At 36.9% G+C, this 16,746-nt stretch overlaps 1 protein-coding gene across 2 annotated transcripts; it reads left to right on the forward strand.

Annotated features, from left to right (window-relative positions):
- Positions 1–648: 648 nt before the first annotated feature.
- On the forward strand, positions 649–12,164 carry LOC131343548 (protein NLRC3). Of its 2 annotated transcripts, XM_058375322.1 has the most exons (12): positions 649–829; positions 1,406–1,516; positions 1,659–1,787; positions 2,779–2,976; positions 3,651–3,816; positions 4,014–5,137; positions 5,250–5,597; positions 5,773–5,952; positions 6,370–6,516; positions 6,617–6,666; positions 8,203–8,423; positions 8,547–12,164. In XM_058375322.1, the coding sequence occupies exons 7-12, from the start codon at positions 5,255–5,257 to the stop codon at positions 9,130–9,132; spliced, it is 1,527 nt and encodes a 508-aa protein (XP_058231305.1). In that variant the 5' UTR covers positions 649–829; positions 1,406–1,516; positions 1,659–1,787; positions 2,779–2,976; positions 3,651–3,816; positions 4,014–5,137; positions 5,250–5,254; the 3' UTR covers positions 9,133–12,164. The 2 variants fall into 2 exon arrangements, with proteins under 2 accessions (XP_058231305.1, XP_058231306.1); XM_058375323.1 differs by lacking the exon at positions 5,773–5,952.
- Positions 12,165–16,746: the final 4,582 nt, after the last annotated feature.

Here is a 16,746-nt window from a genome sequence, read left to right on the forward strand (position 1 = left end):
TACTATATGTAGATTATATGTTGCAACATTATAGCACAGCATGTGTGTATAGCCAAGTCCTAACACTGCATATACAATAAGGTTTAACATTCAAAGGTTTCAATTCTAAATCATATTCAGGATCATGCCTAAAACAATTCCTCAATTAACCAGAAAAACAAACCCAAAGCACTCTTTTTTTTCTTATTTTAACTGGACTGCACTGAATCAGCTGTAACGACCTGATTAAAAGAGTAGGACAAGTTTGTCCACTTGTGCCAAACGCAACATGAAAGCAGGGTCTGTCTGGATGGATGTTTTGGATTCTTGGGAAGCTTTCGTTATGCTAAAAGAGCACCAGAATTTTAGATCAGCCAAAGTGGATTTCGAGTGAACGCAGGAAAGTAATCCCTAAAGTGACTCAACAGTAGCAGCAGTGTGATCGACAAATGACTGACGTGGGGGTGTGCAGAGAGAGACTGGTATGAATAAGCCAGGATACCTGATTAGAATAATCAGCCAAGCAAATGTTCGGCTAAATAAGCACATCCATACAGATCCATGTCAGTTTTTTTTTTACAGAAGGATAGCAACCACAAACTGCAAATAAACCCAAGACTAAAGATGTAAGGCTTCCTTTTTCTTTTCTCAGCCAGTAGGTCTAAGCCCATTATCCATTAATGAGAGACCAGAGCAGTGCGCCAACACCAGGCATCAAAGCTGTCAGCCTCTCAGATATCACCTTGGCGTGGCACTAGAGCAACGAGTGAGGGATCAACAAGGAGATGAAAGATCACATCATTACCACAGCACCTGGATTACTTTTTTTGTCACCATAAAGGAATAGAAGGTAGGATGAATTTTGGTCAACTATTTGAGTAATCACATTCTCAGGCTACTAGCTGAAATGAGCAATAATTATTTGATACTAATTTATACATAGACAGTATTTTGTCTGGAACACATTGCTTTCAAAAATGTAGACAGAATTTGTAAAAGTCTGAGCTTTGTACGAAATGATGAAATTAATAATATGTAGCAATGTGGATAATAAAATGTAAATAAGATCAATCAAATTAATACGAACATAAGCAGTGTCATAAACTGTAACTAGAGTCTATTTCTCTTCATTTATCTCTCAGCACTGAGGGCTCAGTGGTCAGTAGTTGAACATGCATTATGTAATGCGTTTCTCTTGAATACTGGCCCTTTCCTTGCCTCCTTGCTCTCTGAATACCAAATGACATGACACCAGACTCAGAATGCTATCGTGTTTCACAGGCATCTTATTCATTAGTCATGGTAGATCTGAGACGGAGCAGAACAGGTTTTATTCTCGATAAATAAGCATCACTCTCTTGATCCGCTTAATTACCCAATTTTGATGACCTACCATAAAAGGTTGTCTTGTTTCTTTTTTCTGTAGAACAACAGATTCGAGAGAGAAGTGACGTAAGGCAGAAAGCTGTCACTTTCCAATAGACGCATCATGAGGAGACGTAGTCAAAGTGTCCAAGAGCTGTTTGATAAAGAAAAGGTCAGCAAAAGTCAGCATATATATATATATATATATATATATATATATATATATATATATATATATGTATATATATATATATATATATACATATATATGTGTGTGTGTGTGTGTGTGTGTGTGTGTGTGTGTGTGTTTACAGAATCTAACCCAAAGTAGGCCAGGGAAGAGGACACCTTCATACTTCCACAGACCTGCCCTGGACAGTGTTATCACCAGCAAAGGTGGTCTCTTTCTGCTAAATGGACCTAATGCTATTGAGCTTCATAAGGTATATTCAAATACCATTTGAAGATTCACATGCTATTCCCATATTCAGTTAATATTTAGTTGGAATTGCATGGTGAATTGGTTTAGTATTATCCCACAATTCAGTTGGATTTTTGTTTAGTTAGGAACTTAAAATCTTTTGAGTTTCTGTTGGATCTTACAGCAAAATAATAAGTGAGTTGGTGGAGTGATACACCCTGATGTGATACCACAGCAATGGGCCAAAACCAGCGCTGCTTCTTTTTTTTTTTAATTTATTGAAGTTCAGCACATGGTTCTGGTTTATCTGTTCAGTTATGTTAAATGTTGTGGAATTTTCATGGAACAAGTTTGTTCCTGTTGTCACTTTCATTATAACAGCTATGAATAATGATTTCTTGAGCAGCTTTCCTTGTTTTTGAGGTAAGTAATAAAACAAATATATGCTGCTTGTCATGATTTTTTTCCATGTCTGGAAATGTTTTTGCTTACACTAGAATTTCCTTCAAAAAAATGTAGAAAAAAAAATCCTCTGAGGAAACATCATATCAACAGTTAAACACGTGTTTTAAAACCACTGAGTAGTAAAGATATTTCAGTCTTCCATGGCAGACTAAATGGGACTGAATGGATTTTCATAGGGTCCCGTATGTAGTCCATCATTTAGCATGTCCAAGACAGAAAAAGTCATGGCTTCATGCAAAAACCCATCCAGAATTTATAAGAATTTATGCACATTATCTAATTTGCATGAAAGTTGTAAATGGATAAAGACATTAAACAGTCCATTTATTGTATACATCATTAAATGAACTCATTTTTAAGGCCATAAGGGTAAAATGAATTGCATTTGGTCACTAAATCCATTTATTAAATCAACACAAATGTTTTTTCACCAGATCTCTAAAGCCTGAAGGTTTGCTAGATACTATAGAAAACCTGCTGTTTTTTCATGCCAGTTTGCCTCTGTAAGATTTTTCAGCCTTTGGATTTTTTGATTTTCTACAACGCAGCCCAGGAAATTGAGCCAGCTGGTGAACGGAGCCCAGCTGACTGATGTTTACCTGCCAGCCATCATAGAAAAGACGTCAAACCCGCAAGCAGCGACAGTAAATCTCAGCCATTCTTGTCCACATGTGTACGGCAGCAGACGCCGCAGATCCACCTCGTCCGTCATCTCACAAAGAGCCTCAGACTTCAGTGTTAAAACGGTGAAGAAACAGCATGCAGCGTTTAGTTTAAGAGCTGACACTGATACACAAATCCTCACCAAGTCAGTGTTGAGATATAGATCTGGCTCTGTGTATTTTTGGCCGAACAATCTCAGCTGCACCACTTTTACAATGGCGGGATTTTTTTTTTTTTCTCAGTTTGCGAACAACTTTCCATTAGTCACTGGCTTTTTTATTCAGTTTTGAGGTTTTTATCCAAAGTCTTTAAAGATTACATATTTACAGCACAGAGTGGATTCAGAATAAGCAGTCATAAAGTAGCAGTTTGTAGTTTTTAGTGTCTACTCAGATGTAAATCAGAATTGTAATGAGAACCTTTCCTCAGCTCCAGAACAGATACTCATTTCCAGGCCAATAATAAAATAAAAGAAACGTTAAAATAAAGACACAAGGCTGATATATTGCATGGTGCTTTTGCCAAGTTACTCATCTTTAACATCATCATTAACAGCTTTATTTTGGTCATGGTTCCAATGGATCAATAAAGCAAATACATCCTACATGGGATGCCAAGTAAATCCTATTATTGGAAATTACAGTATTTTTATAGACCTAGAATTATTACTTTTAATAATGAAAAACTGCTTATTTAAATTTCAAAGATTCGAAGAGTTTTGCTCTTATTTGGTTTTCATTCATCTCTTCCTAATCAGAACTATCTAAAGGAACAAAAAGAGTCAAGGAAGTCTAATGTCTTAGTGACAATGCTATACCTGGGCCAGGGAAAAACTGGGACCACCCAAGATGACATGAAAGTGCTCCAGCAGAAATGTGGAGGGGAGAACATCTGTGTCTTTAAAGGATCTGTTCAGCCTGGAGGTAATAACCCCAGACATTGCAGACCATGCAGCCAGGAAGTAAAAATCAATAATTCAAAGAGTTCTGAGAGATAGCTTACCTTCATACCTGGCATAGAGGACCAAAATGATGGCCCATTTTCCCCAATGGTCTTCAGCTGAGTAGGAAATATCTGTAAAAAAATAACTGTAATTAACCATACTTTTCTCATTTTTCAGAGCAGTTCCAGTTTATTTCTCAGAGACACCTTGGATATCCATTCAGTGCCACTTTCTACGTCAATGGAATAATGGCTGGTAGAATAAGCTCATGCTGTGAGTATCGTTACACCCCAGGCTTTCAGCAAGGCCGCAAAAGCTGTTTTAGACTAATCCGACTGAGTGGCGGGAAACCCTGCTTTAAGTAAGTGCTCTCTATCATGCTTTAGATATACTGTTCTCTTTGTCTCTTATAATACTTGAATTTTCTGCTCTTTCGGGAATATTCTTGCTCTAAGCCTGTAATGTTTGTCAATAACCTGAACTCTTGTATTTCTGTCCACTGTGTTGAAATTTTGGGTAACTGTGGGTACATCAAACATCAAAAAACTGTGATTCATTTTATTAGTAGTATTATTATTATTGTTGTTGTTTTTGTTGTTAAATTGAGTTGCTAACAAAGCTGAGATGAAGTTAAGTCATATTAAAGCTAAAGTTGAGGTCGGGTTGAGTTGCAGTGAGTTGAAGTTGCGTGTTGTGTATTGAAGTGTGTTCAGATTTCACATGAGGTTTAAGCTGATGTTGAAGGTCAGTTGATTTTAGGGGTTGAGCTGAACTTAAGTTGAGTTGTGAGGTATTAGTTGATGTTGAAGGTGAATTAGAATTAGTTGATGTTGAGTGTTTTGTTTGTTTGAATCAACCTGAGGACAAAACTGGAGTTAGTTGGGTTAGCTTGGGGTGAGTTGAGTTAAAGTTGAAATTGAGCTGAAGTTAACCAGTAATGTTGAAGTTGATTTTGAGATTAGATTGAACTTGAGTTGAGTTGAAGTTGACTTGGCTTTACTTTGGCTTGAGTTAAACTGAGTTGGATTTGGGTGGAAGTTGACATTGTTGAGGCCGAGCTGAACTGAGCTGAACTGGAGTTGAATTTAGTTTAAATTGCATTTTAGTGGCTTTAAAGATTGATGTTAGACTTGACCTGATGTTATAGTTTATTTGAAGTCACATTGAGATAAACTGAGATGAGTTGAAGCTTGATATTTCCATTTCCTTTTATTCCAGATGTGTGAATTCTCGACATGGTATTGGCAATGAACCAGATAATATTATTCATCACAGTGTCCACACCATTAAATCTCATGAAGGTTGGATGAACTACATATCAATGAATACTACCTAGTTTTCCACCTATAACCAAACGTGTTAGTGTAAACAGAATACTTGCATGATATTAGATCACCTTTTATATCATTATAGGTGATATGGAGTCTTGCTGTTCTTCCCCTTTGTTTATCCCTGCTGGAATGGAGAAATCTTTACATAGAACAAGAAAGCTTCCCAAAGATGCCAGCAAGGTGCTAACAGATAGTGAAGATATGAATGACAGCAGAACAGACAGAAAACGACACAAGCGACAGAAGAGGCGTTGTGGCCGGCAAAAAGATAGCAAGGGCTCTGAGGCATCTCAAGACAAAAGAGACAACAGAGAGGATGAAACCAAATCAACTGTCTCGAATAGTCCAATACCTCTTCTGGAAAAATCAAAGAATGTGAAGGAACCTGACAAAGAGAAGCCAACAACTAGCAATAAAGACAAAAACCTAGGTGATTATTTTACTTTTCTTAAAGTTAATTGTGCTTGTGAAAGATTTGGACAGGGTCATTTTGGCACCTTATTGCATCTCTTAAAACTTACAACCACTTCAAGCATAAATGCTATATTTCATTTAATAAAACCCTTCAAACAAACAGAAGTTATGGGTAGTTGTGCTTCTTGAAGATTTATTACAGGACAGAGAAGCCCTGAGTAAGCAAATTGGAAAGAAAAAGCTAGATCCTTGGGAATCAAATGGCAAAAGCAGAAACGGGGATAGACTGAGAGACTTCTATGAAGAATGTGTTGAAATGAGCACTGGTCTGGAATCAGGCCTAGAACAACACAAGTGGTTCAAAGCAAACAGTAAGTAAAGAACTGTGGCTTATTGCTCACAGACAAGGTTCCCATTGAGTCATTTAATTTGATTCCCACTGAGTCACTTTTACAAAATGCACAAAAAGTAAGCAAAAAAACTCTTTTTAATGCAGCATTGTACTCCAGGTACATTGCGAATATGCCAGGAAATTGTTTAAAAGCTACAAACCTTCTGAATCTTCCTTATTACTCCCAGAATCTTTGTCAAATTTGGACTACTGTAATTGGAGATATTCTTCAAAATGACTCCTGGGTCTGTAACTTTTAGAATACAAGAGCAGAACATACTAGAGGATTTAAAGGCCATAGTTGGTTGTTCAAGACCAAACTTTAACATCAAAGAGAATGAAACATGGTGTTTTACATCGGCTGTAACATCCACTGCTGTTTTCCCCTTATTCTTAGAAATTGAGAGGAATAAGCTTAGAGATCAGCTCACTTTGGGTCCCCATCCTAATGACTCAGCTACTGAGCTGGAACTCAGTGAAGAGAGTGATAACAATGCTGTCTATTCAAAGTCAGGGAAGCCCAGGAATGATATTAAAAGCCAAGGTTAGTAGGAGAAACTCAACTCACATAAATGTCCTGTTTAAACAAAAAAAAAATGCCATTTGCATATTTGCCACACTAATGTCATATACTCTCTTTTTAGAAATCCCAGAGAAAGACATGCTTGAGAAAAATCAAGAATTGAAAAAAAAGGTTGGTTCAATCATTGATGCATGTTAAATAATATGTACATAGCTTTTTAACATTGCAGAGTTAAACTAAATCAAAGACTACGTATATTTAGCTGACATCTAGTCAGTCTGTATTAAATCAAGAGTCAGTGTTGGGAAAGAAAAAGGAAAGAGGATTATCATCAGATACCTTTGTTCAGTACAGAAGGTAAGACAATATGCATATGAGAAAACACTGAAAAGCAAAGCATTGTTCCATGCTCTGGACTACAGCTTGTTTCAGTGCAGTAATTACAAACACTTTTTGCTTTCTTCAACCAAGCTTTAATAACTCCAAAATTATTTTCAGCAGACACGGCGTCTGTGGCCAAAATGAAAATGATGAACATGCATGGAGCTCAGAGGCAAAGTTTCCTGGCATAAAGCAGGTCTACTTTTGAATGAAATAAACCAATGCCCATTTTCCTGATCAGCTGGCTAAATGAAGCAGACCCAATTACTTTGTTTTGTAGAAAGAGCCGAGTACACGTTAGTGCTGCATAAGCAAAACTGACCACATTTACCATCCTTACATCTATGCCAAATTGTAAAAATTCTATGTATTATATTATGAATGTTTAGCCAGCATTAGTCCAGTAGAGGTTCTTTTCCATTAATAAATGGGATAGAATTGCTTACAATTCAATAGCAACAAATGGCTACAAAGCCAAGTCAGTTACCTACAAAGTGCTCATTCATGTATTATGAAATCAGTCCAAGTCAAGCAATTATCAAATCACATTTCATCAGTACAATGCATAAAATCATGCAGATACAATGTAAGACCTTCAGTTTATGTTCTTACAGTACTTAACATCAGAAAAGAGAAATTGTATAATCTCATTGTTGTTGGTTATAAATGGGTTGGTTTAAGTATTTCTGAAACTGGTAATCTAGGGTTTTCTACACTCAACACTCTATTGAGTTTACAGAGAATGTTACGAATACAAAAAAGACATTTAGTAAATTGCAGTTCCACAGGCAAAAACACCTTGTTGATTAAATTGGTCAGAGAAGAATGGCCAGACTCGTTCAACAAGACAGGAAGACTGTGGGTACTCAAAACTTTTTCCAATCTTCAACAGTTCAGTTCAAGACTGTGCTCAGTGTAGACTTAATTTCCCATTCTTTCTGATAGGAGTGGAACCTTGCATAGCTCCATTGCAGGGCAAGGGGCTTGACCCACCCAATGACCAGATTGGGAACCATCTTAAAACATTTTCTCTTTAAATAATTAGGCCCCCATCCGTTCAATTCAATTCGATTTATTTCTCTAGCACTTTTAACAATGGACATTGTCTCAAAGCAGCTTTACAGAAGTATAGAAACATAGAAAAAAATTAAAGATAAAGATATACTGTAGATACCATACTAATTATATCATTTCAACTCACTTCTCATGTAAGAGTACATATTGCATCAAGATATTTTCTTTGCAATATTTGGCAGGATGGAACCGCTGCTGAATTTATGTAGTATATTGTAGAATCATAAATGTGCTTCTATATATTTACTACAGCTTGATGCCATGATGGAGGTGTTGAATACGTCTGATGAGGTGGAGCTGGTGCTGAGAAATACAGGAGTGACAGATGAACTGCTAATGAGTTTTGTGGCAGCGCTGAAGAACAGTCTATCTGAGGTTACTTTGGTCAACCTTAATCTCAATAATATTGGACCTCCAGGAGTTCATGTACTACTGGACCTTCTGCAGGCCAAATCAGAGATCAGGGCACTACTGTAAGCCAGCATATAAACTGACCTTCTGTGTCAAAATCACTACAACTAACTTAGATAATATTATAGACAGTTTTCTTCTTAATCATTCTGCAAGTTTCAACAAACCTTTTATTTTCTGTCTAGTTTGTTTGGAAATCATCTAGGTGATGTGGGAGTTCAGATCCTGCTTAGTGGTGTGACTGATCTTCAAGAAAAAACAGCAGCATCACCAAAAATGCCAGCATATCCAAGACAATTCTTCCTTTCTCAGCCAAGCTTTGCACTCACAGAGTTGGACTTGGGTGGAAATGGGATTGGCAGTGATGGACTGAGAATATTAGGTACCTTCATAAGGTATCACTCTCAGTTGCAGTACCTGGGCCTTGCCCAAACATGTTGCTCTAGCATGGAGGCCTGGTATGTCTTTTTTGAAAGTCTGAAGGTAAACAGTAAACTAACCCACATCATTCTAGATGAGAACAACCTAGGAGACCAAGGGGTCAAACAATTTGCTGAGGCTCTGCAAATCAATGAAAGCTTGCGCAAAATAGACTTGGACCATAATAATTTTGGTGAGGTTGGAGGAAATGCTCTTTTTGAGGCACTCTCTAGCAACCAGTGTTCTCTTGAGCACTTAAGCTTGGAGGAAAACTTTATCAGTACAGCACTGATGAGCAAATTTCAGCAAATAGTTAAGACTAACGATGTACATAGTACTTTAAAAGCTTAGACCTGGAAATTGTACTGTAAATGCTGTAAAGCAAACTGTAAATGAATCGATTTCCGAGTCTGACCAAAACGGGAAGCTGAGTAACTTTGTGACCTGCATGTGGCCGACTTCCAACAATTCCAAATGAATTGCTTTATTCAGAGTTCCATCTGCTTGGCTGTTCAATATAAACTTGGCACTTGAACATGAAAGTTCAGAGAAATATTTGTCTCAGCTCTTGAGTGGGGTTCTTGAGTCCTTCTCGGTTGGAGGCTCATATTAACATAACTTTGAACTTAATGTGTCTGTAATCCTACAACAGTGAAATTTTATAAAAAGTTTTTGAGACCCCATTCAGTTGAATTCAGAGTTTATCTCACAGTACCAAGTATTGGGTTCATGATCATTATACTCTTTAGGTTTCTGTAAGGGACACAACATGGATAGTGCATATTTACTCTCTTTCCTAATTTGTACTTATCCTTATTGAATAAAATTGCACAAACCTAAAGCTAATATGTATTAATAGTACATATATCAAATATTTGGAGGAAAAGTCCTTTAAGGTGTCATTGTTATAATAAAAATAATATATAATGTATAGTCAGTGATTATTGAAAAACAATACACAAATATTATTGGGTTTCCTCCAAATCCTCCAGTTTCCTCTCACCTCTGAAAAAGTTTTAGACTAGCCCAGTTTGCATCTATATGTAAAGTAGTATGTAAATGTGAATGTGTGTGTCCCGGTGCTTTGTGATGGACTGGTGTCTCATCCAGGGTGCATTCCGACCTCATGCCCAGTGTTCTTGGGGTAGGGTCCAGCTGTGTTAGCATTCCCAGCTGTTTCATTGTATCTCTCCACTACTGCTGATGAGCCAAATACATATCCATAGGGTTCAACAGTGAGACCTGTCGTCCCAGGAGGGATCCTTCCTGCTTGTCCAGAGCAAATGGCTGCTCTTTTAAGCAGCTCTGAAAATGGTTTTGATGGCTTGCCAATGAGCCTGCTCTTGTAGTACAAAAGTGCACACATTAAATTCAGTACAATAAACAATAAATACAAAAAAAGTCTACATACAATATAATAAACATAGTTAACAGAATGCATAAATAAATTAGACATTCAACAGTATCTGGTAGAAGCTTGTTGAGAAGAGTGACCAGCTATTGGGAGAAACAATTCTGTTTCTGATGGAGCAGTACCATTTATTGGATATTTGGAAATATGTAGAGATTTCATAAAATAAGGATAAAATCATAAAAACACATAACTTAGCCAACGGCAGTTAGACAGACACGGTCACAATGGTGAAGGAGCAAAGGAAAATTAATAATGACTACGAAAGAGACAAAAGAGAGAAAAAAAACAGAGAGAGTCTGACTCAACTGCAGTCCTTAAGGACCTGGAGAGATGAGAAAATATAATGCATAAATACTTTGAATGAACAGAAAAGACATAACATAAGAGAAAGGCTAGGAAGTTGTCACAAGAATATCAAAAGGAAGCAAAGGAAGGAAGAGAGCACAGGAACAATTTTCTGAGGAAACAAATATAAGTATATAAATAAATAAAAGAAACAAAAGGGCCCAAATGAAAGAAACCTCCCACAGGATTCACCTCATGCAGAGGCTGAGAAAATGTTACTCTCGGAATCCTATTAATCCTGACAACAGTAAAATGTCAAAGAATGATTCTGTTAGATGTAATGAAATCACTTCATCAAAGAGAGCCAAAAAAAGGATGGTCTTATTCTTTTTCCTGTGTATGATGTCTGTGTAAAGCCTCAGACAGGAATACATGCCTCTGTCAGTACCAAGAAAATGCAGAATTCAGGTTTCAGGATGTAAATCATTTGATATTATTACTAGCAGCCAATGTGAGGACAGTTGTCACTAATATCTTTCAATAATCTTTTCTTTTTCTTTTTTAATAGAGGCTTATAGTTCTGATATCATGCTATAGAAGTCTTCACAAAAATACATTTTTACCCCAGACCCAAGTTTAAAACCCAGGTTTAACGGAAACAATGGGAATGTGTTAAGGGTCAGCTTATGAAACTCACTAGAATAGACTTGAGATATATTTTAAAAGGTATTTCCCCAAATACAAACATACCAATAGTCTAATTTAAACCACTGTTACCCCAAGCAGGCAGTTACTGTGACATCCATGTTAATGAACATGGTCTTTGTTTGTCCTTCAAGCTTCACATCTGGCAGCTCACTCATGTCCACAAGAAATTAAAAACCTCCTGTTTTATCTTGTGGGATCCCACTCCCATTCTCTAGTCTCAACCAGATGCTATGTGAACCTACAGACAAGCTTTCTAAACAAACTCAATAGTAATATCTGCACTTGCATCTGTCAAAGTCAACTTTTATGGAGATTTGTGATTCTTTTATTCTTATTTTCATGTAATGTAATTTTAATGTAATGCCAGTTTTTAGCATGCCTCTTGTACGTAATAAATAAATAAAAAAAGTAAAAAACTAAGCCGTTCAAGTTCAAAGTATAAAGTGTTGTGTCAGCTCCCTTTGCTCTATCTTTCTTTGGCTCGCAGCCTCTACTGAAAGGAAAACACACATACAGATGTAAGTAGGCTGCCAGTAATAAAACAACAGGTGAGAACAATCACGTTACCTGCTTGTTCCACCCGCCTTTTACTTTCTGGCCGCAGCCAGTGTTTGACCCCTCTGACTCACATCCCCACTGCTCAATTCACACAAGCGAGCTGTCTCTCCCTAACATTTAGACCTGAGTATATTTGTGAACATTCCTGTGAAAGGACTCACCGACTGTGCGATCGGCAATTTCTTGCAATGAGTCAGACCACCATAATACTGATCCAGCTAAAACTGTTAGTGAAGATGAATGTATATTGACTTTCCATATGATATACAGTGGTCTAGTTTTATAGCATACATGTTTTTAATATTATATGGTTATTCACATTCAGGAAATTCTGAATGATGATTGTTTGAATGATTAAAATACACTTTCCTGTCTCATGTATTTCAGGCCACTACAATCCCTGTGTTGTTGTTTTTTAATGAAGTGTTCTTTCACTGTTCGTTCAGCAGTGTACATATTAAAGAATTAGTTTTTCCCTGATTTAAGGAGAGAGTATATAAGTGTACGTTAATGGTCAAGACAGATGCAAATATAGACAAAACAAGAACTAGGGCAATGTTGCACAAAACCCACTGATTATAGATCACAGGTAGCAAAACGTTTTAGAGGATCAGTGATAGGGTCATGTGATCTGTTGTAGTCTGATGGGGCTCATGAAGTCCAGGCTGAAGTCCAAGGTAGCCATTTCATAGCTAAAATTAGCACCGACATAACTATTACTATTGAATAACTAATACTGACATGGAATCATTATTAGTTATTTAAAGGGAAACATCTGAAAGAAAGACGTCCGTAGTAGCATTAAAATGGATGAAAAGTGAAATGTGATTCGTTTCAAAACATGTAGATCTAAAGTAGAAGTTGTAAAGATAGTGTGCTGGTGCAGAACATCTGTGTCGGGTCATTAGATTAGATGATTGCTTTGTAAAGTTCAATAATGGCCCAGGTGTAGAGAGCCATTTTACAGAACCAGGTGCTCTCCAAGAAAAAAACAAAGCAATGTTAATTCATGTTCCCATATTATGAGATAGTAATTAGCTAATGAATCCTATAAAACAAATAAAAGAAAGGTTTTGTGAGCATCAAAATAATAATGGAATGACAAAATGATAGAGATATAATAAGAATACATTACAGCATAGGCATTGCTCTTCAGTGATGTTACTTTGGCATCCTCTATGAGCGCTGTCGTCGAGGTCAGATGGTCACAGCTGGAATGGATAGAGAGCCCCAGGAAACCAAATACAACTGGAAAATATTCTAAACATACTTTGGCTTTTTAAAGCTCGTTTGGCTCATCCAACACAATTAAAATTCATACTGCATTGTGTCAGAAATAATGTAAATTTGATTATTGACTGTGCTTTTTGCCGCTCGATGCACACCACAGTACAAGCTGAGCTGGCTCAAAGACGGAAATTCCAGCAGAGTACAAAGAGGACATTGTTTGGCATAAAGATCCCAAATATTAATATCTTAAGAGGTTGTGAAGTTAGCATTTGTCCCAAAATGAGCTTTTTCCTCTAGTTTCATAGTGCCATGGCTCTGTATAACCTGGGAGAAAAAAAAGTCATTCTTGGCAGTATTGAAATCACTCAAGCATATGGAAACAATAAGCATTGATATGCTGAAATGCAGAACCGCATTCAGTTCTTTTAAGCCCATTTCATGGTCTTTTAGTAAATCTTTTTGTAAATTTGATATCAGGAGTTTCCAAACTAGGGGTCACTTGGTTTATAAACTTATTGTTTTAATAATTTATGTTCAAAATCAATAGTACAGAATATCACTCAGAGTTTGTGTGATACCAAACTGAAAAAAAGCCTCATTAAATTTACTTAATCCATGTGATTGCATTGAGTAACATTAACATTAGTAATAATAATTAGTTTTCTAATGAATTGAGTGTGTATTTGAATAAAATAAAAAATACCAAATAAAATAAAACACCAAACTTACACCTGAGCTGAGAATCAAACCCATGTTTTCATGTTAATACTACGTTAATACTACATCACGCTCGCTCTACATCATTCAATTTAGCAATTGTTTAAATAAAGTTTAGTATAAGCAATGAAATCATGATTTGTTGATAAAAATCTTTTTTTTTATGTGTAGACTATACATAATTTTTTTGTTGTCCTTGGCTATTCCCTGTTTGGGGTCAACACACCAGACCATCTGATCCACACGTATTTGATTTGGCACAGGTTTTATGCCAGATGCCCTTCCTGATGCAACCCTCCCGTTTTTTTTTCCAGGCTTGGGATTGGGCTTGGGAGAGTTAACCCCTCAGTAGTCAGGTTGGTTCCCTGCCTGGGAATCGAACCCGGGCCAGAGCAAGTGAGCCTTAGCTGCTGGACCTCCATTGAACTTGTAACCTAAACTGGATTACTTTTTTTTTTTTAACATGTATTGAAATAATATTTGGAGTCATTCAAATTAAAATTCTCAGTGTGTGTTTTATTGTAGTCTTTTTCAACTATCCCGACACACTGCACTAGAGTAGGAGTTGGGCGTATTTCTCAATCCATCTACCTTTGCTAGTTTCCCTTTCTCTCTTCTAGTGCTGCTCAGTGTGACAGCAGGAGTCAGTGGAACAAAGTCGACTGTAGTCAATAAAGTCAACTGCAGTCAATAAGATGAGCATATACATATGTTGGACACATATGGTCTAGTCTTGGGGTTGTAGAAAATTCATGATATCCATTTAGGCATAAATATTTAGCATCTCATAAAATTTGGTGTACACCATCTGTATCATGTATGCTTCAAATTCAGTTTATATAATGTGCCGAATAATTCAGAGCATCAGTTGTGGAATTGAAGATGCTGTTTAAAAAAGAGCAAGCTCAGCATTATGATTTTAAAAACATATTTTTTTTATTTATTATGGCAGACCAATTATATTACATAAAGATGCATTTTATAAACATGTTAGTTTGTTTTCATAATAGAATTGCTAGGCAATTTACTTTCGAAAAACTTGGCATGGCAACGTTCTGATACTCCATCATCAGTGACTTTTAGTGAAGGGGAAAAATGCTGATCAAAGCTTTTCACAAAAGTAATTTTTTCTGCAGCTTGTAACTGAGCCTGTCTAAATTCCCCCTGGCCCCTTTAGTCTGTCCGGTTGATCTTCCCTTTATCCCCTGATATGGATCATTGCTGAAGACTTGGATAGCTGAAAGATGGATAAAATGACATGCATTTCTCTGAAAATAGGCTAGTGCAATTTATTCTGACATTGTTTGTGTTTGTTATTGTTCTTATGTTTATGCAAAATGAAAATGTTTGAATTTGACTTAGAGCCGATGAAAGATCTATCTTCACGGAATTGCGCATCATGGAGTGTAAAATAAATGTAATAAAACTTCTTTAAACAGCATAATAGCCCATGAAATTTTTCTAAATCTAAAAACAAGCATGTAATCACAAACTTTTCCTGAAATGACTCCTAGTCTTCAGAGTTATTCCTGGCCTCGGATCAGTGAATCCTTCCGTCCTGACACACATGAGATTTCAATCTTGCCTGAATAGACTTCTGTTTGAAGACTCTTTCAACCTCTTGGCTTGGAGCAACCAGATAATAAGCCTGGTGTCTTCAAGGTGTTCCTAGATATGTTTGAGGAAATGTTCCGTACCTCTGAAAGGTATTGTGGGCTGGGAACAAAGGAGTTTCTAATGAACTCCAGGATTTGTTGTGAAAAGGGAAAGGTTGTGAGTAAATATAAGACAAAGTGTTCGTAGGTGAAAACGAAAAGTTTCCTAACAGATGTATGAGCATACAGGGCCTTGTGTGTTCAAGAACACGAACTATTTTAAAATAAGGGGCTCTTTTCGTCATCGTCTCCTAACAGTGGAGTGTGATTATACGGAAAGTGAATCCACCCATTTGGTCAATGGACAGTTGTCTGGGTGGGGTGTGTGAAGAGTTTGGTGTAAATTCCACTGAGACGGTGAGCAGGTAGCAGACAACAAACGTGTCCTAGTAGCAGGCGGCAGGGTAATTTTAGAGGGTGTGTTTGAGTAGTTTGGTGGAGCGCTGTGTTTGCAGAGACCGCAACAAGTGGACCTAGTGTCAGGACACTAGAGCTTGTGTTTGCCCCCTTTGAGCTAACTCTGAGCTTTTGGCCCAGGTAAAAGCTAATTTGTTTTGGTCTGGTCAGTATGAGCTGGATGCTGTCAGAAATGCTGCTCTGAAAGAGGCTACAGTTCTCATGCTCAGCTTTAAATATTTGCTTTACAAGGTGATAAATAGTGCAGGTTCCAGCAGCTACCGCCATGGCTAATGTGCTTTTACATTTCAGGGTCCAGGCATGAATTTTTCAAAAGTCACCTGTACAACAATCGATTGTACTAATTTATTTTGTTAAATTTAACACAGATTTGGTCTTTTAAAAAGCTTTGACTCTGACAAAAGAAAATACACCTCATCACTGTTTATTTTTTGTGCTGCACAGTATTCTAATGATGGTATGCCAAACAGCAACCACAAGTCTAACAACATTTACCTCAGTAAAACCCAGGGCAGAGGATCAACCAAACTATTTAAACCAAGGTTTACATATTGTCAAATTATATTTTCGGGAAAAATAATGGTTTGATTGGTAAATTTGACTGTCATGACTTATTTAAGGTTTACTTCCAAAACCTAGCTGATGACACACTGCACTGATTTCTTCTCTTATTCAGCGTTCACGTTTGTTCTGTGCTAGTAATAATAAGGGATCTGTGCTATATAACTGGTGCATAAAAACTAGGAATGTAACTGAATATGAATCCTTTGTTTGGAATAAACAAGAATACGTTCTGAACAGATGAGGATACAGATGTGAAGGTTCCCAGGCAATCTGGTTGAACTTGGATACCGTATGACAAAATTAAATCATGAATGTGAAACACTGAACAATACATTCTCATTGTTCCTTCCTTCATCCTTACCAACTGCCTGGTCGGGTCATAGCTTAATTTAAGCTTGCTTAAATTGTGGAAAACAG

The sequence above is a fragment of the Hemibagrus wyckioides genome, linkage group LG22 (genome assembly GCF_019097595.1).
Source record: "Hemibagrus wyckioides isolate EC202008001 linkage group LG22, SWU_Hwy_1.0, whole genome shotgun sequence".
Lineage (NCBI taxonomy): Eukaryota > Metazoa > Chordata > Actinopteri > Siluriformes > Bagridae > Hemibagrus > Hemibagrus wyckioides.